The sequence below is a fragment of the Lontra canadensis genome, unplaced genomic scaffold (assembly GCF_010015895.1).
Source record: "Lontra canadensis isolate GAN:19392208 unplaced genomic scaffold, GSC_riverotter_1.0 scaffold20, whole genome shotgun sequence".
Classification (NCBI taxonomy): domain Eukaryota; kingdom Metazoa; phylum Chordata; class Mammalia; order Carnivora; family Mustelidae; genus Lontra; species Lontra canadensis.
In genome coordinates, this window is record NW_022631014.1 from 18,004,456 (window position 1) to 18,027,709 (window position 23,254).

General features: G+C 40.6%; 1 protein-coding gene across 6 annotated transcripts in view; it reads right to left on the reverse strand.

Moving 5' to 3' along the window:
• Window positions 1–18,743, reverse strand: part of WDR48 (WD repeat domain 48) — a 46,483-nt gene extending 27,740 nt beyond the window's left edge. For 2 of the 6 annotated variants that reach the window (XM_032861157.1, XM_032861156.1), the window contains exons 1-5: window positions 9,628–9,724; window positions 4,766–4,906; window positions 2,494–2,572; window positions 1,586–1,668; window positions 1,341–1,470 (exon numbers count right to left, since the gene is read on the reverse strand). In XM_032861157.1, coding sequence (XP_032717048.1) covers window positions 1,341–1,470; window positions 1,586–1,668; window positions 2,494–2,551 — 271 coding nt within the window. In that variant the 5' untranslated portion in view covers window positions 2,552–2,572; window positions 4,766–4,906; window positions 9,628–9,724. Of the gene's footprint in view, window positions 1–1,340; window positions 1,471–1,585; window positions 1,669–2,493; window positions 2,573–4,765; window positions 4,907–9,627; window positions 9,726–14,856; window positions 14,914–15,638; window positions 15,695–18,665 lie in introns of those variants that run through there. The other 4 variants (XM_032861161.1, XM_032861158.1, XM_032861159.1 and 1 more) reach the window with 4 other exon arrangements.
• Between the last annotated feature and the right edge of the window lie 4,511 nt (window positions 18,744–23,254).

The following is a 23,254-nucleotide window of genomic DNA, read 5'->3' on the forward strand; positions in this document are numbered from 1 at the left end:
AACATACTGAGGACTTAAGAGTGAAGCAGTTAATATAAACACATATTTAGAAAATTACTGTAGTAAGTACTCAATAAATGTTAGCTCTCAGATTTCTGTAATCATAAATCAACCTGTGTGGTAACCTCTCTAAACAATTCTAAGCAAGATGTATCTACTGCAGAATCTGTTACCCTAAGACTGGTCTCTGACCTTGGAACAATTCTGACTTCTTTTGCTTCGTTCCCTCTTGTCACTATCTCTTTGAGGCAGACTCTCCATCTAGAGAAAACTAAATGATCTGTCATGACAGTCCCCAGCAGGGACCAGGTGCCGAATCACTACAATGATGCACTGGTGAAAAATCAAGGAGAACTAAGGGAGGGCAGTGTTTAGAGTTTTGCATATTTCCCGGGGAAAAGGGCAGAACAATATTAGAAATTATAAACCTCAGTCTCTTTTAACATGCCCTTCCTGGCACATCCTAGATTATCTTACAACTGTTTTAGCTATGTCAGCGTAAGAATTCCACAGCCACAACAAATTGGACCTATATGTAGGGATCTAGATAGCTCAGATCCTGAACACAGGCTTTCCAGGCCAGGGTTAGCCAATAAGGTGCTCCTAAGTGTCCGTTCTGCCGCCTGGCCTAGAGGACTCTAGTAGGTTGAGCCAGCTGTGAGGCTGAGTTTCAAATCTAGACTTGTTTGGGTCTAATCTGGTAATCTGAGATCTCTTAGCTGATGAGAAACCCATGCTATTAACCAGTGGTGAATGTCTGTGAATTGCCTCCAGAGGCACCCAACCCCTCTGAACTCTTCTGAAATCGGCTGGATTGTATAGAGCGGCTCTGAAAGGGTCCCCTAAAATCGGTACTGGAGGCCTTTTCTTTCTTTCCTTTGGGTGTTCTTCACCTCCGCCATCAACTCCATCAACTCAAGGGCTCATCAGATATAGTGATACTTCTAAGAGTCAGAAACTGCCTACTTTGTCAAGTAATCACCACCTCTATCAACGGTATCTGCTGAGACTGCAGCTTTGGGTCAGGCAATGCTGTGGGATGTACAAAGTGATGATAAGACAGATTCCTTTGCCCTGCAGGAACCTACACTTTACCTAGGGAGCTAAGACATGCCCTTGTAACAAAAATAACCAGGTTACACCTGAAGAAGTTACCATTTTTAGACTGCAGCAAGGAATTAGCTCGTTGTTGTTCAAGCATACTCCTGGGGGCTAGAACACTGTAGGTAGAAGCATTCTCAAAATATGAACCACTGTCTCGATGCAAACTTATCAAAGACGTTTCATAAACCATTCTTTATGTCAACTTGAATTCAAGAAATTTTTTTCAAACACCTTACTTGTGACAGTGTTATTTGAGGCAGTCAGTGCTGTTAAAGTATTCACATCCCAAAGGAATATTTGTCTGTCCAACCCAGCTGAAGCTACCAGTTCTTTATCCTTGGCATATGCTAAGGCCTTTACATAATCCTGTAACAGAACACACATACAATGATCTACTAGATCAGTAAGGAAATGAGCCACATAAAGTAGCGAGATCTCAGTATTATACTAGAGACACTGAAAATTACATTTGTTGTTTTACCTTATGTGTCCTTAGTGTTGACATGCAAAATCCCTTATGTGCATTCCACACTTTCACTGTCGTATCAGAAGAAGCAGATATTACTAGAAGAGGCAAAGAATAAACAAACCTGAGTAGTAAGACTTTTCACCATTTTAAAGACTTGTAACAATGCAACATACTTGGAAACCAATGTGTACACACACACACACCAAAAAGCCCTTCCTAGAACCTACTGTATTTTGTCTCAAATATTTGCTTATTTATTTATTAAGATTTTCCAGATTTATTAAGATTTTATTTTTTATTTGAGAGAGAGAGACAGAGAGCACGAACAGTGGGAGGGACAGAGGGAGAAGCAGAATCTCTGCTGAGCAGGGATCCTGACACGGGGCTCAATCCCAGGACCCTGGGATCATGACTTGAGCTGACGGCAGATGCTTAACCACCAAGGCCCCCCTCAAATATTTTTTAAACGAGACAGGGAAAACTTTTTTAATGTTCCAGTTGAAGGAGCAACTAATCTGATTGAGAAAAATTTCTCTAACACAGACTGCAAAACCAAGAAATGGATTGTACCATAACATGAACAAAAAGAGACATTAATAAGGCTAAAAGAATACATATTGCTATCAGTCTATTTATATATAATCTGAATGCAGGAAAAATTAATCTACAGTGCTCAGAAGACAGGAAAGCCGTTATCTTTGGGCATAAAGGAGTGACCGAAAGGACAGTCCAAGGGGCTTCTGATAATCTGTATGCAGACATGGGTGTTCACCTTTTGAATTTACTAAGCTGGCTTCTCAAGGTGTGTGTGCTTTTCTGTATATATGTCAAACTTCAATAAAAAAGTACATAAAAAATGAAAAGCATATAAAATTGAATAAAAAACTTCTAGAAGCCCAATAATCCGAAGAAGTACTTACATGTTTTCCCATTACAACAAAGTACAATGTCGTTTACCCAATCGGTATGGTGTTCCATAGATGCTATATACGGATCTTGCTAAAATTAAAAGAAAAATTGTAAGAAAGTCATTAGTTTACTTTAGAGGATGAAATATATTACAAATTATATATATGTTTACATTCTTCAATTAATGTGACACATTGCTCTCAGGTCTTAAAACTGACAAGTGAATTCAGAGTAGAATGAATGAATGAATTTACTTAAGAGAGAGAATGCACACTGAGCTAAGCGGATGGGGAGGGGCAGAGAGAGAGTCTTAAGTAGGTTCCACTGCACAGTGCAGAGCCCAGTGCAGGGCTTGATCTCACAACCCTGAGATCATGATCTGAGCCCAAATCAAACAGTCCCCATGTTTAACTGACTAAGCCACCCAGGTGCCCTCAGGGTAGAATTTCATCAAACATTTGGTGCTTCCATGTAACAGATGTAAACAGAAGTTTTGTTTCAGAAATTTCATTACTGAAGAAAACCTAGGTTTCTAAGATAAATGCTTAATTCTTATGCCTTAAGTTAGCAAAGGCAACAAGATCTGGGCGAGACACTGCATATGACACAGAGTGCTGCAAGCAGGAGTTTCCTAGGAAGGATAGGACGTGAGCAGATCTTCAGGCTGGAGGGATTTGGATTGGGGGTGGCAATGGCTCAGAGCAGACCCAGAAATGATCACGTGGCTGACAAGAATATTGAGGAGCCCAGCCTGACTGTAGAGGGAGATCAACATTTTCGCTCTTAAACTCCTAAAGGTTTCTACCTTCTGAATTACATGTTTTCCTCATGATATCTATAGCAATTCAGAGAAGAACCAGAAGCCCAAGGTTAAAGGAGTACTACCCGTGCCACTGTATCAATTCAGTAACTTGAGATTCTTCCATTCTTCTCTTGGCTTAATTAACAGGAGAGGCCTTTTAAAGCATTTAGTTACATCCTATACCGAACACAGGCAAGTCCAAGACTCTTCAAGGGTGAAAAGAACAGCTCTCTACAGATTTATTTGAGAAATGATGCTACTCAGTCTTGTCATGAAATGAAGACTGGAAAAAAGATTTCTAAGGGCAGGATAGGTAGCTTGCTAGATTCTCTCAGGCTTAAGTTCTTACGAGTATTTTCCTTAATGTATTTGAAATACTGTCAATTCCTAGGAAAGTGCCATTCCAATTCAAATGTGAGTTCCAACAAGTATTTCAAAGCCACAGTATTCTTAGTTTCTGATACTTGGCCACCACTATTTCCACTGGCTAAAAAATTTAAAGCCCACTGGACCGAAGTCCATCTGAAGAAACATTATCCAGCAACTGTGCAGAGTAATGGCTCTTTTTCAGACTGAACATCAGACTTCCACAGCTTGTTAGAAAGACACAGCCTTTTAAAACTACAAGGTCAAGCACCAGGGTTCTGAAGTTAGACTGGGATCTAATTCTGTCAATTACCAGCTATTTAACCATGGGTTTCTCTGAGCCCGTCTTCTCATCTATGAAAATGAATCACATCAGCTGCCTCGAAGGGTTGTTGTGAGAAAACCACACTGGAGAGGAAAGGGCTCAGAGTATATCTGGTACATGTCTAGGAGCTCAGTAAATGCTCTTTCCCCTTCCCTGAATCTTCCTTCCTATGTCATTCACAATACAGGCATTCAAAGAAAATACAAAAAGAGTGCCTTTCCATTTGACTGGGGATTTATTTTTTACATAGATTTAAGTCCTTTCCCTGTTTAAGAAATCTCCTGAAGAAGTTGACCTTTGTTGTCTTTGTATTTTTATATCAACCTTTTATTATCTAATAAGGCCCTAAGGATTTTTTTGGCACCCTAATCACTTTTAAAGAAAGAAATCAAAAGTTCAGATTAATTATAAATGTAAAAAAAAGCAAATCCAACTTTTTCTTTTTTTTTTTAAAGCACTGTAAAGGTCTGCCAAGAACCTTTTGGGGAACATACTTAAAACCAGAAAATAAATTGCTCAAAGTAATCCTCCTACCAAACCAATCTCTTTGTTCCTTTGTACCAGAGAGCTCTTATCACATACCTAGTTTACAAGGTCCCCATTTTAGCTAAAGCAGTTTTGAATATTCCTCTAGGGGTGTTTTTCTCAGAGGCTTACAGAATTCTGGTTGCAGCATACCAAGTACGTCACTGCTCAGAGATTAAATGTGAAACTGTGAAAGGTGCCCTATCAGACAGACGAACGTTTACTGAGTACAGATTTAAAATGTAAAACGCACTCCCTGCCTTACCTTGTGCTGATTGACACTCCATATTCTTATGATTGAGTCTCGACCGGCCGTGAAAAGTCTGTTCAGTGCTGGATCCAGCTGCAGGGCATTGACTCCATTTCTGTTGTACTTCTCCACTTCATCTCGAATAACATAGGATACCTGATAAATACGTCCAGATTTGCTTTTTATGAAGTTATAAGACATGCAATAATAAAACGTAGCCTACTAGTAGCCAATGTGAAATCCAAAATCCCATGTTTTCCAATATAAAACTTATTTTTCAACCCTATAAAAATGTCATTTTATTCTCTAGAGACTGAAACACTGAGAAGTAGAGAAGAATGACATTCATAATAGCCTAGTCCAGGACTAGTAGGTATAATCCTAACTTACTACAACTGCTTCCTAACCAGACTCCTCCCCACTCTTGGCTGTCTTGAATCCACCTTCCACAAAACAGCTGGGCCATTTTTTACAAATGTAAACTAGAATGTGTCTCACCTCTGCTCTAATACTCTTTAGCTACTTACTCTCCTTAACTCAGGATTTGATCTGAACTCCTTGACTGGCCTCTTCTCCTGTCACTCATCTTTGCACACTCTGCTCGCCATTCTGGCACACTGTGCCTCCAGACCATCGCACTCACTGGTTCCTCTGTGTGGAAGCTCTTCCTCCCCACTTGTTTGCAGTCTTTACATGTATTTAAATGATGCTTCCTCAAAAAGGCCTCAACCGACCTGCTACACAAAATGAAGTTTTGTGTTCCTGTAATATGCTCAACATTTCCTTCAATGCGTTTTCCTCTACTTTGCTGTTGGTAACCTGTCTGTTCTGCTCCATGTGAAAACCCAAGAGAATCAACCAAAAGCAATTATAAACAAGAAAAAGGCGGCCCAAAGCAAAATGTTTGTTTGTTTGTTTGTTTCTTTCTCTCTTTCTTTCTTTCCTTCCTTCCTTTCTTTCTTTCTTTCTTTTAGGATTTTATGTATTCATTGGAGAGAGACAGAGATAGTGAGCAAGAAAGTACAAGCAGGGGAAGAGAGAGAGGGAGAAGATGACCCTCGGCTGAGCAGGGAGCCCAACTCGGGGCTCAATCCCAGGACCCTGGATCATGATGTGAGCCAAAGGGAGAAACTTAACCCACTGAGTCACCTAGGTGCCTGAAGGCAAATGTATCTAATCTAACAAAGTAACTAGTTAAGAAAAAATTTGGGGGGCGGGGGGAGAAGATGATTTACAATGAGAACAAGAATAAGTACTAAAAAACACATTTTGTGAGGAAGATACATAATCAACAGCCCAAGATACAAAAAAGAACAATTTGAATAAAGGAGATGTGCCATATTATAGCACAAGAAGATTCAAAATTAGTAATTCTTTCCTAAATTTGTGAATTTAATCCAACTTTGGTCAGAATCATACCAGATTTCTTTCTAGAAGCTGACAAAACACATACAGTACACTGTCTAGAAAATACCCGCTCATTTTTTAAAAACAAAAGGATAGTCTTTAAAGATCTTAAGGTAAAGCTATGAGAATTACAATAGAGTAAAAGGATTAGTAGAATAAAACAAAATTTGGACACGTATTTTCCTATTGCAAATTCTTAATTTTGATATAAATGTAGTGTTTCAAATCAATGAAGGCACGATAACCTCTTTAATAAATTGTCTAGGGGTATCTAGTGATTCCACTGGGAAAAATTATATCCTTTCTCTAAATCTTAAACCAAAATGAAACTGCATATGAACTAAAGATTGAAATTTAACAATTTAATCATAAAAATACTTTTAAAAAGACAGGCAAATATGTATAATCTCTACATAGAGAAGGTTCTGCTGATATGACAAGAAATGGTAATCTTTTCAAAGAAAAAGACCAATGCTGCTCTGACCAACACAAGTCAAAACCTTCCATACATACACAACTGCTCACAGCAGCATTATTCACAACAGCCAAGAAGTAGAAACAACTCAAATGCCCACCAACTGATGAAAAGATAGATAAAATGTGGTATATCTGTGCAATGGAATCTTATTCAGCCATAAAAAGCAGTGAAGTACTGACAGAGGCTCCAACACTGACAGAATCTTAAAAACATCATGCTAAGTTAAAGAGACCAGTTACAAAAGGCCACCTATTTTAGGAGTCTATTTCCACGAAATGTCCAGAACAGGTAAATCTACAGAAAGAGAAAGTGCATTAGTGGTTGTCAGGGGCTTGGAGGAGTGAAAATGGGGGTGAATACTATATAAGGTTTCTTTCTGGGGTGACAAAAGGCTCTGAATAAGGTGATCAATGTGCAACACTGTGAATTTACAAAAGAACCCTGGATCCTATACTTCAACAGGGTGAGTTCACAAATTTTATCTCAATAATGTTGTTATTTAGAGGGGAAAAACCAAAACCAAACCAAACCCTGAATGCCAAAAAATAAGATGAGCAAGGTGAAAAGGCAAACATCTAACTGGGAAAATAATAAAATATATATGAAAGTTAAATGTTTACTCTTGAGAGCCTACAGAGTCCATACAAAACAATAAGAAGTCATCAAACTCTCTAACAGACAGAGGAATAAAGATCATGAAGAGGATACTTTTTCAAAAGAAAAGAAAATGCCGACATACACATAAATAAAGAAACAAAAAGGGTCAGGGCTCTATGCACAAAAACCTAACTGTTGTTTTTGACCTAGTCTTTTGGGTACAAGTAACTGTAACAGATATTTACTCAAATCAGCTTAAATTAAAAAGAGAGCGAGAAAGAGAGGGTATTTAACATAAATATACAAGGATATCAATCAGAGCCCAAGGGCAGGAAATATGGTCATGACTCATAAGAGACATTTTTAAAATAAAATCATGGCACTTCTCTGCTGCAGTCTTCCAAAAGTTTTTCACAGCATTAAGAGTCCAAACTCCTCACATGCTTTGGATCTATCCTGCATCTTCACACTCACTTCAAACTCACTCCCCTCGGCTTCTTTCATGAGAGTTACCCCAAACTCTGTTCTATTCCTCAAACACATCAAGCCCACCCATAACAAGGCTTCAGTATGAACTGTTCCCTGTGCCAAGAACATCCCCCATCTCTATAAGCCCCCCAGGAATACCCTCCCCCGGCTTTTATCTGGTCTGGCTCATCCTGGCCCTTCGGATCTTAGCAGAAAAGTCACCTCTTCTGAAAGGAATCCCCTGATCTCCTTCCTCCATCACTTACCCTACTTATTTCTTGCACGGTTCTTACCACGCTCTGTATTTCTCTTTTTTTGTTGTATCTTCTCCTTTAGAATAAAAGCTTCAAGAGGGTAAGGAACTTGTCAGCCTTGTGCCTTCTATCACTGTACCTCATTATAGTGTCTGGCACATAAAAGACACAATAAATATTGTTGCATGAATCAGACACTGGAAAGCCATCAGAACCAAGATGGCTTCATTATCAATTTCAACCTCTCTCAATCTCTTCCTCTCTGGGGCTCCAAGGCACATTTCATAGTGGAGAATATGTTGCACATAGGAATCTTAATTTTCAAATTTCTGGCAGATTATCTGATTGGTCCAGTGGGAAATGGTCAGAAAGTAACAACATGATTGTCAGGTCCTCATTCCAGGTGGAAAGTAATTCTTAGCAAAACAAATCCAGGCTTACCTCTTCAAGGGTATCTGCTACAGATGTGTGATTAGAAATGGCAAAGAATTAGAAGTATCCTAGTTGGGTAAATTTTGGCACACACCTTATAAAAGAGAATGCTATTTAGTCATTAAAAATGTTGACGCAGATACAGACTAACCAACATGGGAAGAAAGCCATGATATGTTTTTTTGAAGTGAAATATGGCCAACAGAAAAATATGAAAATAACATGAAAAATAAATATTATAAACATGTTGCAGAATATTAAATGTGTATTTTAAAACAATAAATTTGGAAGGATATACATACATAAAACTATCAGTAGTTACTCTCAAGTGATGGAATTACGGTGACTGTCACTCACTTGTGACTTTTTTGTATGGTATGAATGTTTTACGACAGACACATATTAGTTTTTTTGAATGTATAATTTAATTTCTGTCCAAGTAATTCTTGCCTATATTCAGAAGATCAAATACCGTAGTATTGAAAGACTCTGATGAAAAACCCTGTCTAGGTAAGACTCCCTATACCCAGTCTTAATTCCTTGGGGTAACTCATTTCAACTCTTGGTTGCTTCTGCAGAGTTACTCCCTTTCTCAAAATACTGTGCTTATCCTACAACCTTCTGGCTTATCCATTTTAGACATTATCTTTTTATTCAGGCTATGGCAGACTGGGATCTAGTGACTCCCCTCAGTAACTCCTCCCTGTACTCTTATGATATAAATGTACCACGATTTCCAGGTGAATACATCACTAGCACTAGCTACACTGTTCAACTTTGTAATTGCTGTCTACTGACTGGCCAAGAACTGCACCAAGAATACATTTTCTTTCTTAGCTTTTTGTTTTCCCTGGTGTTCTCCCTTTCTTCCCTTCCTCAGTGCTTTCCTCTACTTTAACTTCAACTCCCGGTCATTGCAGCACCATGTTAGATATTAGAGCAAAGGCCCAGATCTCCCTGCTTTACCCAGAAATCTCTCAGAAACACACATCTTCTCACTCTGGCCCAGGCCACTTGCCCTCTCTGTCCGCTGGCACAGCTGGCACCTTGGATGCTTCCCTTTACTGCTCTTCTAGGCTAGGCTGGGTTCAAGCCATTGTTTCCTGAGTTCCAATGTCGCCTTTCTTCTGTCTTCACTCTCCAGTTTTGCTGAAGCCCATTCCCAGCACCTTAAGAAACTAACATAGGAAAAGCTGCATGGGAGGTGATTTTAGACCTTACAAGCCTAAAAAGGTCTTTACCTCTACATTTGATTTGGCAGGGTGAAGAAGCCCATATAGAAAAACCCCTCTGCTTCTGGAAGCCCCGGCTCCAACTTCCAATCCAGCACCCAGCGTTGTTACTGAATTCAACGGCATTCTGTTTCATTCCATTCTAAAGTGATCTCATTTTCATTGTTTCCTGTACTGCCACCTGCCCACTCTCCTCACTCCTAAGTGTTTAGGATCTTCTCTATTTTCTTGCTGCTTTACTTATTTATTTTTTGGTCCTTTTATCAATTTTGTCATGCACTGAGAAAGCCCTTTCTATCTACAAGCTTGTGGCACTTTAGCTCTGGAAAACCTTCTTGTATGAAGTCACTAATAATCTGTTTTCTCTGCTCCTTCTCAAACCCCCATTGATCAGATGTTGGAACTTCCAAACTGATCCTACATCTTTTATGCATTCTATATTATGGATCTTTGTCCTTTTGTTTACTTTTATAAGACCTCCTTTATTATTTTTTAACTGTCATGAATTTTTTTTTAGTAAATTTTAGTATGATGGACAAAACAACAATAGTATCTTCAAAGAGGAAATGACTAGATAAATTATCCATTCTAAGTGGTCATCAAAGAATGAAAATGAGGGGCGCCTGGGTGGCTCAGTTGGCTGGGCATCTGCCTTTGGCTCGGGTCATGATCCCAATGTCCTAGGATCCACCACTATGTCGGCTCCCTGCTCAGCCAGGGGCCTGCTTCTCCCTCTCCCTCTGCTGCACCCCCTGCTTGTGTTGTCTCTCATGTACACTCTCTTTCAAATAAATAAAATCTTAAAAAAAAAAAAAAGAAAATGAGCTGAATATGCTGGTATATTCTAAGACATATCACATTAAGAACTTAGTGTTTGAGAGAGAGAGCACAAGGGTGGGGGGAGGAGCAGAGGGAAAGGAAGAGAGAGAATCCCAAGCAGGCTCTACACCCAACCCAGAGCCCAGTAAGGGGCCTGATCGCACAACCCTAAGATTATGACCTGAGCTGAAATCAAGAGCTGGACACTTAACCGACTGAGCCACCCAGGTGCCCCTAAAAACCTACTGTTAAAGAAAAAAAATTGGGGCACCTGGGAGGCTCAGTCAGTTAAGCATCTGCCTTCCACTCAGGTCATAATTCCAGGGTCTTGGGATCGAGCCCTGCACTGGGATCCCTGCTTGGCAGGGGAGTCTGCTTTTCCCTCTTCCTCTGTGTCCTCTCTCTCACTCTCTCTCTTAAATAAGTAAATAAAATAAAATAAATGGCTGTAGATAAAAGAAAAACAGGATGTTCTTTCAACAAATATTGATGAAGCATCCACCAGTGTCCAGGCTCAATTCTAAACACTGAGGATTTTGTGAGTGAGCATAGAAGGCCTCCTGGAGCTTTCAATCTTTTATTTATTTTTTAAGACATTTATTTGAGAGAGAGAGAGAGAGACAGGGAGAGCGCACACATGAGCAGGGTGGAGGTGCAGAAGGAGAGGGAGAAGCAGCCTCCTAATTAAGCTGGGAGCCTGACACATGGCTTGATCCTAAGACCCTGAGATCATGACCTCAGCTGAAGGCAGACCCTTAACCAACTGAGCCACCCAGGCACCTGGAGCTTTCATTCTAGCGTGGAAAGAATATAAGAGAAGTCATAGCAAGTTAAGTGAAATCTGCTGCCACTCCCCACCTCCCCCAACCCCACCCAAAGATGAAGGTAAGCTTTGAAGGCAGAAGAGATGGAAGAAAAAGAAAAAGAAAAGCAGAAGGTGCTGGAGATGGTAGTAATGAATGAGTGAGCAAAGTCCTGGAAAAACCTTATTTAGACAGTCAAGGGTATAGGCATATGCAGAGATGAAGATTCATATCTGACCATTTTAAATTGCTTAAAAAGGGGGGGCATGGGGAAGAGCAGAGGGTACTTTAAGAACTCTGCAAGGGATGGGAAGCCAGACCTTTGGTAGGAGCTATGCATTTTAGAAGAAACATGTAAAGGGACGAACAAGGAGAAGAATGTGGTAGTGCCCCAGCAGCAATTAATCCAGTTAGGTTATACTCTTAAGTATTTGTAACTGGCTTAGTAAGCACTGTTTGATTAATTTCTCCAACAATTATCTGGGACCCAAAATAAAGAAATCAGATAATGGGGATGATCCACTAAACTTCATGTGATCTGTTTCTGCATTTCAAGTTTAAATAGCCCTGAATTATTGGTAATATGCAGGAGGGTAGAGGCAATCAGGAGAAAAACTATCCTTGATTATTTTAATTTCATGATAATCAGATTAGTTTTCTGCTGCTGACATAATAAATTACCACAAATTTAGTGGCTTCAAACAACTCCCATTTATTATTTCACAATTCTGAAGATCAGAAGTCCATACTGAGCTAGGGTGGGTCGTCTGCTCTCACAAGGCCAATATGGACAAGAGTTGACTGGTGGGTCTGTGTTCCTTCTCAGAGGCTCTAGGAGAGGTGGCCTCCAAGCTCATTCAAGCCGTAGGCCTGAAGGTCCTGTTTCCTTGCTGGCTGTCAGCCAGGAGTCCATCTTTGCTCCTATAGGCTGCATGCAGTCATTCTCCTACTTTCTGTGTGCCCTCTCCTACAAAAGAGGGTCCCTCTAGTGCCTCAAATCTCTCTGACTTCTGTGTCCACTGTGAGAATACACTCTGCGTTTAAGAGCTCACATGATTAAATTGGGTCTACTGGGATAATCCAGGATAATCCCCCCATTAAGGTCTGTAACCTTAATTACATCTGTGAAGTTCTTTTTATCATGCAATATAACATGTTCACAACTTCCAAGGAATAGGGCATGGGCATTTGCTGGGGGGCGGGGGAATTCTGCCAATCACAGTGGCAATTTTTATATGAAAACAAATATGCTATATCATAGAATAAGTACAAAATTCACAAACTTTTTAAGCAAACAAGGGATACTTCAAAGCATTTCTGGCTTGGGGTGCCTGGGTAGTTCAATCAGTTAAGCAGCTGCCTTGGGCTCAGTCATGATCCTAGAGTCATAGGACTGAGCCTGGGATCAAGCCCCCATTGGGCCCCCTGCTCAGCGGGGAGCCTGCTTCTCCCTCTCCCACTGCCTGTCCGTCCCCCTGCTTATTTGTGTTCTCTCTCCCTGCCAAATAAATAAATAAATAAATACCTTAAAAGACAAAGCATTTCAGGCTCACAGAAGAGGACTCTGGGCTATTTCTCCAGCCTGCTCCACCCCCTACCCCCAAACAGTGTGCCCTGACTTACCTCCACTTGGATGTCTAACAGGTATCTTAATTGTGGCACTGTCCAAACCAACAGTCCTCTCCAAACTAGCTTTTCCTGTAGTCTCTCTCACTGATGGGCTTTAATGGCAACTCCGTTCTTTCAGTCACTCAGGCCAAAAACCTTGGCGCCAGCACTACTTCAATTTGTCTCATCTCACATCCTGTCAGTGAGTCTAGTCTTCAAAAATGTAACTACTTCTCACCACCCTTCATGGAGCACTATTATCTGGATTTCTTAAATAGCTACTGTCCCCCTGCTCTGCCCTTGCTCATCTTCAGTTTGTTCTAAATACAGCAGCCAGGCTGGTCCTATTAAAACATACATATATGTGTGTTTTAATGCTCCAAGTTCACCAACTGCTTTCCATCTCATTCAAGAGCAAAAGCCAAAGCCCTTCCTATGACCTATAGGGCTCTAAAAGATCTGGCTTGCAGTTACCTCTCTGATTTCATCTCCTGCTCCTCTTTTCTCACTCACTCCATACTAGCCACAAAGGATTCATTAGCATTCCACAAATAAGCCAGGTACATTCCCAATCAGGACTTTTACATCTGATGCTCTCACTGGAATGCTCTTCCAGATGGCAATCTCATTTCCTTCAGATCCTTACTCAAGAGTCAACTTCTCAGCAAATCCTTTTCTGGCCACCACACTTAAAATTGCACTTCCCCCTCCTGCTGCTGCTTATCACTAACCATTTTTTAACATTTAAAGCTTATTTTCACCCAACATTATATTACAAAAATTTCAAAGTTGAAAGAGTTACATGGCAAATGTCTGTATACGCACATCTATTCTACAATTAACACTGTTTGTATTTGTTTATCTCATACCCATCCAACCACTTGATCTATTACTTTCAATGCCTTTCAAAATAAGTTGTACATCAATACCACCTCCCCCTAAATACTTCAACTTGTGTATCATCACCTAAAGTTCATTATTTATTTGTGGCTTTAAAAAAAAACGGCTTTCTTTTAAGGTAAAATTTACATATAATGAAAAGTAGAAATCTTATGTGTACACAGATACTTCTAACAATTGTATGGATCTGTTTAATACAAACCCCTACCCAAGACATAAAGAACATTATTACCACCCTAAAACGTTTCCTCCTCTGCTTCCCAACCTCTACACCCCATTCCTAGGCAGTCTAGATCTGACTTTTTTCAACACAGATTAGTTCTGTCTGTTCTATAACATTCTATAAGTGGAATCACACAGTTTTTTAGTGTAAGGCTACTTCCAGCTATCAGGTTAAATCAGACTAAATCTGGCCAAGAAAAATTGGCCAGATAGCAGTAATTCCCACATCTGTTTTCCCTGTTCAATCCTGTGGACCATTACTTCCTTCTTGTACCTAGTTTCAAGAGTGCCAATTTTAAAAATTATCCTAAAAAGCACTCTTGCAGATAAAAATCGGACATCTTCTAGCTTGACCTGTAGTCAGGGGGTGTTAGTAAAACTCCTCTAGGGGTTAGTAAAAAACTACCCATGGTCCTAATCCAGGCTAAAGCCTGTTTCTGTAAACAAACTTTTATTGGAACACAGCCGCATCTATTCATCTAGGTGTTGTCTATGGCTGCTTTCACATTATAATGGCAGAGTTGAGTAGTTATGATGCAGTAAATGGCCTGCAAGGCCTAAAATACTTACCATCTGACCCCTTAGAGAAAAAGTTTACTGACCTCTGTTCCAATGGATGTCACATTGTTATAATTTGTTCTACTACCCATCCTACATAAAAAGTAATTCATCTTGGACATACAGCTAATTTGTAAAGGTCTTTCCTTGAGAAGTCAGGATTTGGCATCACTTTACTTCCTTAAAAAAAAAAAAAGTCTCAAAGATTAAACAACCAACCCAAAACTGGGACTCAGAATCAGAAATAAGGACCCACACTGAGTTCTGAATAGGTCTGGAATAACTAAATATTTGGCAGAGAAAAAAGGTAAGTACTCATAGAAGAAACCTTTGTTGGCTGCCTCTCCATTCATTCCCCATTTCCTCTCCTCAAGGCAAGCAAATCCTAGAAGAAAATTTACAGGAGCTACTTAAGAGACTGTAGCCTTGAACACTGCGTGAAAGGACAGGAGAACTGGGATGGGACAGCCCATTCCTGCCCCCTCACCCCCCTCCAATTGAGTGAAGGCCTATAGCTAGGAGTTTGGGAAGAGAAGAGAACTCAGCAGCAGCCCAATGGTAAAGCTGACTTTACAACATTTCTTAGGTTAGAGTCACAGTGAACCTGCTCATTCAAGATTTGCATGAAACCAGCATTACCTCTTGATTTTTCATTTACCTGAGCCAACACATGTCTTTTATTATGTGAGCCTGGTTAAGTTGGATTTGGGGTCATTTCCAAGGAAAAGAATCCTGTTATGGAAGGCCAAGTATGTATATAGTTAAAACATCACTGGATAGTAGGGCATGGTTGCTGCTCCTGAATAGGATGAGCAGTGATAACCTCATTTCAAGAATTCTGAAGCAAATGAGGGAAGAGGCCATTGTTGATAGAGAGAGGGCGAGAGGGAGGGGGAGGAAGTGGGAGAGTGAGAAAGAAAGAGTGTGAGTCAACCAATAGACTCTAGTTGTTAGAAAATAATAACAGTAAGGGACCACCAGGGAATGAAAATACTTGCTTGATACCTTGATTATCAGGAAAAAATCTGCATCATATATCTGAATTCATACATTTGACTGTCTGATCATGTTTCTGCCAATCACAAATCCACCCCTCCCCCTCATACTCACCTTCAGGCTGCTTAGAAGTCGAAGATGGTAGGACATGTGTTCATTCTTCATTATGTCTATAATTAATAAGCAGTAATGTTTGGACCCCTCTCCACTGGTTATTTATCAGTATTATAAGTCTCAAGGGTTCTTTTTGGCCTACAATTTAATAATGAAGCTCAGGGCTACTGCCTCTTGCTACAAGATAGCCAAGAAGCAAAATATCTTTAGGTAGGCATATACACTTTTTCCAAAATGGTGAGATTTTATTCATAAAAACAAAATTTCTGCAAAAAGCTCAAAAATATATATTAACATATATTTTAAAATAAAAGATATCCCATTTGCTGTCTTACCCATAATCACATAATCTAATACTAGAGATAATTACTGTTAATAGCCTTCCAGACATTTAAAACACATTATTTCCTTCGTGGAAATGGGACTATGCTATGTTGACTTGTTTTTCTGACTTCTGGACATCTTCCCTTTTTAATAATATGGATCAAGCTTATCTTTTTAACAACTGCAAATTAATCCACTATGTAAATGTATTTATCTGCTAAGTGACTACTGATGGACATTGGGTTTTTTCACAATCACAGCATTCCTAAAATAAACACTCTTGCACAACTAGAGAAAGCTGTTTTTTTTTAAATTAAACTTTTTAAAAAATTAAACTTTTTAAAATTTTAAAAATTAATTTAAACTAATTAATTAATTTAAGAGCCAGAGAAACATGAGCCAGGGTAGGAGCACTGGGAGAGAGAGGGAGGGAGGGAGGGAGAGAGAGAGAGAAAGAGGGAGGGAGAGAAGCAGATTCCCCGATGAGCAGGGAGTCCCGAAGCCAGGCTCAATCCCAGGACCCTGGGATCCTGACCTGAGCAGACGCTTAACTGACTGAGCCACCCAGCCGCCCCTCATTTGCACTTTTGTAAAACAATTTTTTAGACTTGGAATTGCTGGGTCAATGGGAATGTGTATTTAAAATTTTGCCAAACAGCAAGACACTGAACAATAAATACTATGATTTTTGTTCAGAGTTAAAAAATAATCAAGTAAATTGTGTACACATGCACAAAGAGATATAGAACACTGGTTTTCAACCTCCCACGAACATTTTAAAGTATCTAGTTAATTTTGGTTGTCAACACTGGAGGGATGCTAAGATCTAGTACACAGAAGCCAAGATGATGCAAAACAACTTATAATGCATAGGACCGCCCCCAACCCCAGTAAAGAATAAAGAATCATGCAGCCCAACATGCCAACAGTGCTCAGAGAATAGTTTGAAAAACACTGCCAAAAACAAAAGTTCTCCCTCACAATGAGATACAATCTCTGTAGCTTCTCACATTGGTTCTATATCTTGGGGACAAATTCTGAAAGCAACTAACAAGATTCACTGAATCTTCTCTTCAGCAGGCTAATCTTCCTTCTTTTGAGCTCTTTATAGGAAATAGTTTCAGGTTACTTCACCAATCTGACTGCTAGACCTATCAAGAACAAGATAATATGTGCTGAACCCCAAACTGTAGTTTTGTATTATGACCGGCAAAGAATGAATTATCTCCCTCATTCAGCAAGCAATGGCTCACATTCAGCTTATTAAAACACTCAATTTTTCCACACACATTGTGGCGAATTTATATTTCCTCATCTTGTACTTTTAAATGGCCTTTTACATTTAAATGCAAGAAACTGAGATGCCTGATTAACTCTCCTCACTACCCTAAGAAGTGTACCACTCTAGTGTCTACAACACAATTAAGACAATTTTGAGTTACATTTTAGTCCACAGCACACATTTTCACCCACCTAGCGTGAATGCTGGGGTTACTTAAATCCTGTTACTGATGCACTTAAAAATCACCTAACAGGGTAAGTTTTTTTAGATTCTCATTAATTTCACTCAATTCAGAGACATCACTCAGAGACATCTAGTGAATGCTCAGGTCATTGTAGTGAATCAATGAGACCAATAAAACAAGTAAGTGAACTGCCCAGAAGACAATGGCCTACAGCGACAGCCGGGGTTACCTTCCTAAAGGATCACTTTGTCCTGTTTACCTATTAAACAATCGCTTTCAATCTGCAGAACCACATATAACGTAGTTCATAAAGAGATCCTGGGTATTACTTATTCCCATACTATCTCAATTCTTTGCACATCTTTAGGACTAAATTAAGTGCTCAGTAAACGTTTAATGAATAAGCGCAGAAACCATCACTCCTATATACAATATACCTGTAGGCAAACACTTGCCATAGGGCCTTTTACTCCTTGCACAGCTGAAAATAATAGAGTGGTAACTCTTAATTGTACCCAAAATAAGAGTGCATTCACGAAGGCATAAAGAACACACGAAAGGGTCAGATAACTCTTACCCCTGAATAATAAATCATTAGAAACTGGAAAAAAAAGATTTGAGGATGCACTATGAAGATGAAGAAATGAGTAAAAATGATAATTTCCCACTAACACTTGCACACTTCCACGTCGTTTCCACCTGAGAAGGGACAAAGCTTCCGCAAAAACAAAAACATAAAAAGGCAGAGGGCTCCCAAGTGCAGAATCCTCCGCAGAAACCCCTCAGGGCCATCTGCGCCCCGCTGCCCCGCCACGCCCCCGCACAGGCCCATTCCGCAGCCGCCCGCCGAGGAAGTGCCCGCAGGCCTCGGCTCAGACACGATAGGGCAGAGCGTTTTGATGAAAAGCAAGGGAAGAGGGAGCCAGGTGGGCGGGAAACAAGCCCTTCCAGATCCAGCAAGCCCAAGCCTACGAGAAAGCTGGAGTCCGACAGGCCCGAGCTCCAAACCGCGCACCCTAGGGTCCCGGGACTGGGCCCAGGAGGGCCCAGACAGCCGCCCCCCGCCCCTTCCTCAAGCCGTTAGTGCCGCGGCCCCACCCCTCGCCGCCGGCCGCGCCCTGTCCCGCTCGCCCCAAGCCGCTACCCTGAACGACCACGGCCCGAGGCATCTCCTTGCTGCAGGTGGGCTCGGGGCCGCAGGCCACGTCCTGGAGGTCGAGGAGCGGGACTCCCTTACCTGCACTTTCCTCCGCCCTGCCGTGTTCTGCCGGTGATGGGCCGCCATCTTGCATGTTGACACTCCTACGTCACTTCCGGAAGTGTCTCCGACCGGGCGGATGTCCCGCCCCTTCCTCTTTAGCCAAGGGCAGGTGGTGAAGCCGAGGTCAGGCTTGTCTAGCGCTAGCTAATGCTGTTTGTTTTTCTGGGCAGTGGCTCTCTGGTGAGGTTAAAGCATCCAAAAGTCGTTGTGTGCGTATAGTGCTGGCAGACAGAGAGCTGCTTTTTGAACCGAAGGAGCAATCCGACTCCATCTCTGGGCCTTAAACCATGATTTGGGCTGCTCTCTGGGCGGCCACCTCCAGAGGTCCAAGCAGGCATAACGAAGACGCCGAAAGAATGAGTACTGAACATGGGAGGTTTCGACAGACACCCCCACACCGCCCCAACTTTCCTCAGCAGCCAAGGGAACGGACATATTTGCCATGAAGAACCTAAAAATGGAGAATTATAAGTTGGCTTCGAAGGAGGAGAAACTAAAGGTTGGCAAAGAAGGTGGCCCATAACTTCAGGAGGAACAAAGTTTCTACTTAAATAAGACATAAAAAGATGTTATAGGAAGATGGACATTAAAATTGTTCCTAGAGATACCTTTTTTAAAAAAAAGATTTATTTATTTGACAAACAGAGATCACAAGTAGGCAGAGAGGCAGAGAGAGAGGAGGAAGCAGGCTCCCTGCTGAGCAGAGAGCCTGATGCGGGGCTCGATCCCCAAACCCTGAGGATCCCAAGACCCTGAGATCATGACCCAAACAGAAGGCAGAGGCTTAACCCTTTGAGCCACCCAGGTACCCCTAGAGATACCTTTCTAAATTAATGAATCCTGAAGGAGTTGGGGTTCACTCTTGTATCTGGTTTAAATCATCTCTTATACTGGAACAGTTAGATCTTCTGGAAGAAAGTTCGACTTGAGGACGCTTTCCTGGCACGAATTTAGGTGCTGAGGATGGTCAGACTCCTTGTGAAAGTGAGTTCTAAAGAACTGCACTGTCCCATACTGAGCACTTGAAATGAAGCTAGTTCAAACCAAGATACAATGAAACTAAAATACCCACAAAATTTCAAAGACAGGATAAATAAAAGAATGTAAAATATTCCATCAATTTTTTTTATATCGATCTCACATTGAAACGGTGTCTTGGGAATACTGGTTAAGTAAAATAGTAAAATTATTTCTTTTCAGTTCTTATAATGTGACTGATAGTATATTTGAAGTTATATGTAGCTCACATATTTCTATTGCATAGTTCTATTATAGAACGATGCTTAGGAAAGTTTTTGTCTAGACAAATGCCTTTTTAAATTAATAAAGAAATGTGAATTCAAGGAGTAGGAATTGATAACAGAAAGCTTCTTAAGCAAAACTGGCAGTGATAACTTGGAGATAAATTACATATGCTGCATTTTATTACAGACACATTCATTCATTTATTTATGTGTTCATTCAGCAAAATATTATTTAGCACTGTTAAGTGCCAGGCAATTTATTAGGTGCTAGAGATCCAGTGGTGAGTGCTCATAATCCTGACATTCTTAGAGTCCCAGGGTAAGGCAGGAATTAATTAAACACGTAAATAAATACGGAGTTAATTATGAAGATAAATAGAAGACAGGAAAGAATCCTTGAATCAAGATGTGAGGATGGAGTTAACTTGACAAGGAGAGGATAGAGTCCAAGCAAAAGTCTTGTGGCAGGAGGGAGCATGGAATATTCCAAGAATTGAGGACCAATGCTAAGAGTTCAGAGAACAAGAGGATGGAAAAGGCAGAGGTTATAGCCAGCAGGGTCTTTTAGAGCAATAGGAAGCTGTTGAAGGAGTTTAAACAGAGGAGGGAGGGAAATGATCTACATTTTTTTCTTCTAAATGTTTAAGTTTTAGTTAGTTATGATCTACATTTTTGAAGAATGATTCAACAAATGTCCGTCGAGTACCCATGATGTGCCAGATATTGCTCAGGTTTGTTGCTCTGGACAATATGGTGGTACCTGCCAGAAATGCCTTGTGAGATTGTTGGGGTCCCACTTTGCACCTGAAGAACACTGAAGTCATGAAGTCCTTTTAATGTGCAGAGTGTCCAGCAGTATGTCCAGAAGTTCACTTTTTCTGAAAGGAGAGTTGGCCTTGGGTAATAATTCATAGTACAAAGCTAAATGTTTTGCCCAGTGGTCAAGGACATTGGAAAGAGCAAGACTGGAGAACTGGTGACAAGGAGTATTTGGGAGGGGATATGCTAATGGACCTAGCAGAATGAATCTTATGAATCAAATAGATGAAATGAACTGCTTTATAGAGGAAACTCAGCCTCTTTTTGCTTTTCCAGGCTCAGTTCTTGCTCAATGGAATCATGAATGAAATGGAAATGATAGCAGGATTTGGAGCTATGCCTAGAATCACCAAACCACTGTTGAGTGTTCAGGTTGCCAGCAGCATTGACCAATTGAGTTGGTGAGATACGCCCTGCTCCAGGAGGACCAGCCAGCCACTCAGAGGCAAGTCAATTCCCTTGACCCTACCTGGTCATTGAGAGAGAATAGTTATTTTCCTCTCTGAAATTGCTTACTCTAGATTTAGATTTGCTTCCCTGCTTCCTGTGCTGCTGTCAGTGCCACCATCTGGGGATTTATTGAATGTTTTGTACATAGTCATTGCATCTGACACCATATAGCTTCTGACCAAAAAACTCACTCTTTAATGAAAGAAGTGATGCAATGGGCTACTGCCCATAGAGTTCATTGGTCTAATTGTATTGTCTGTCACCAAGAAGCACACGTCTTACTGAAGACTTAGTTATGATGCCTTCTGGGAGATAACCCTTTTTGCAGCATATGCTTTGAACTGGTGTCCAATATTTAGGACTTTTCCTTCATGTCCTTGCTGTCTATTGTTGTATAGCTACCTCCAAAACTTAGTGGTTTAAAACAACTGCAACATTTACTTTGCTTACAAATCCATAACTTCTGCAGGATGCAGTGAGGACAGTTTATCTCTGTTCTACTGTCCACTTGGTGCCAGCTGGGGCAGCCAAAAACTTGGGGGCTAAAATCATCTAAAGTTTCACTTTTTCATGTGTCTGGGGACTGATGCTTAGTCTTCAGTCAGAACACCTACTTGTGGCCTTTTCACAGTGCTATTTGGTTCCTCACAACATGGTAGCTGGGTTCCAAGGGCAAAACATCCCCAGAGAGAGAAATCCAGATGGAGACTGTAATGCCTTTCTAAACCAACAATGGAAGTCCTGCAGTGTCACTTCAAAATCACATTGGTTCATTAGGACTAAGTTACTAAAGATGGTTATGTCAAAGGAAACTCCTTTTCTTTCTTTTTTAAAAAATTTCTTTAAATTCAGTTAATTGACATATAATGTATTATTTGCTTTGGGGGTGCAGGACTGTGATTCATCAGTCTTATATAATACCGAGTGCTCATTACAATGCATATCTTCCCCAGTGTCCATCACTTGGTTATCCCATCCCACTACCCCCACTCCCCTCCAGCAACCAGAGACTCCTTTTCTTAATGGAGAAGGGTCAAAGAATTTGTGGATATGTTTTAAAACTATCAGGCTTCGATATGCAAAAATAATGGATTTAGGAACAAAGGGCTATTAATTTTTTCTTAACTGCCAGTCTCAGAGATTCTGGGTTTTGCTGGTTTAGAGGTCTGTTAACAAAGAAAGGAATTCTTCCAACACAGGCTGAGCAGTGGTTCCCTTGATTTGGGGATGAGACTGCTATCTAACCATTTTGTGTGTCTTGAGTCATTGGATAGGCAAGAGAAGGAAAAGGAGAAGAATAAGGTTATGATACTGTCTAGAGTGATTCACCCTGATCATCGAGCAGAAATAGGTTTGCAATTATACCTTTACTATTTATTTATTTATTTTAAAAGATTTTATTTATTTATTTGACAGAGAGAGAGACCACAAGTAGGTAGAGGCAGGCATAGAGAGTGGGGGAAGCTCCCCGTTGAGCAGAGAGCCTGATGCGGGGCTCAATCCCTGAGATCATGACCTGAGCTGAAGGCAGAGGCTTAACCCACTGAGCCACCCAGGCATCCCAGCAGTTATACCTTTAAACAGATAGTTCTATGAAATACACAGATCCCTTAGCAACGAAGGTACTGGCTGAAGGCAAAGGGAACACAGAATGGCTGATGGAAAAAGGAAGTCACTAAGGATGGTGCAGTCCTCATCATCAGGGGAAGAAATGAAAGCTGGCATCTTTACTTGTATCTCCTATCTTGATGAGTATCACATGTACTTTTATGTGTTTTAAATTTTATTTTCTTTCTTTGCCCTCTATTTCACTATTGTATGTAGGGTGTGCTGTTGTTCATAAACTTGATTATTCAGCCTATAAATTGCAAAGGATTAGATATCAACTAGAGGTTTTAGACTTAGAAATAGACAGACGGATGTGGTAACTGATGAAACGTTGGCTGACTTTCTTGGAGGGTAATAGAGTGAGTGTATCTTTGACTGGATGAAGGATATTTGCAACATTTTAAGTGGCAAGTTTTTTTGAAGTATAAGCATTGAAAGCAGTGG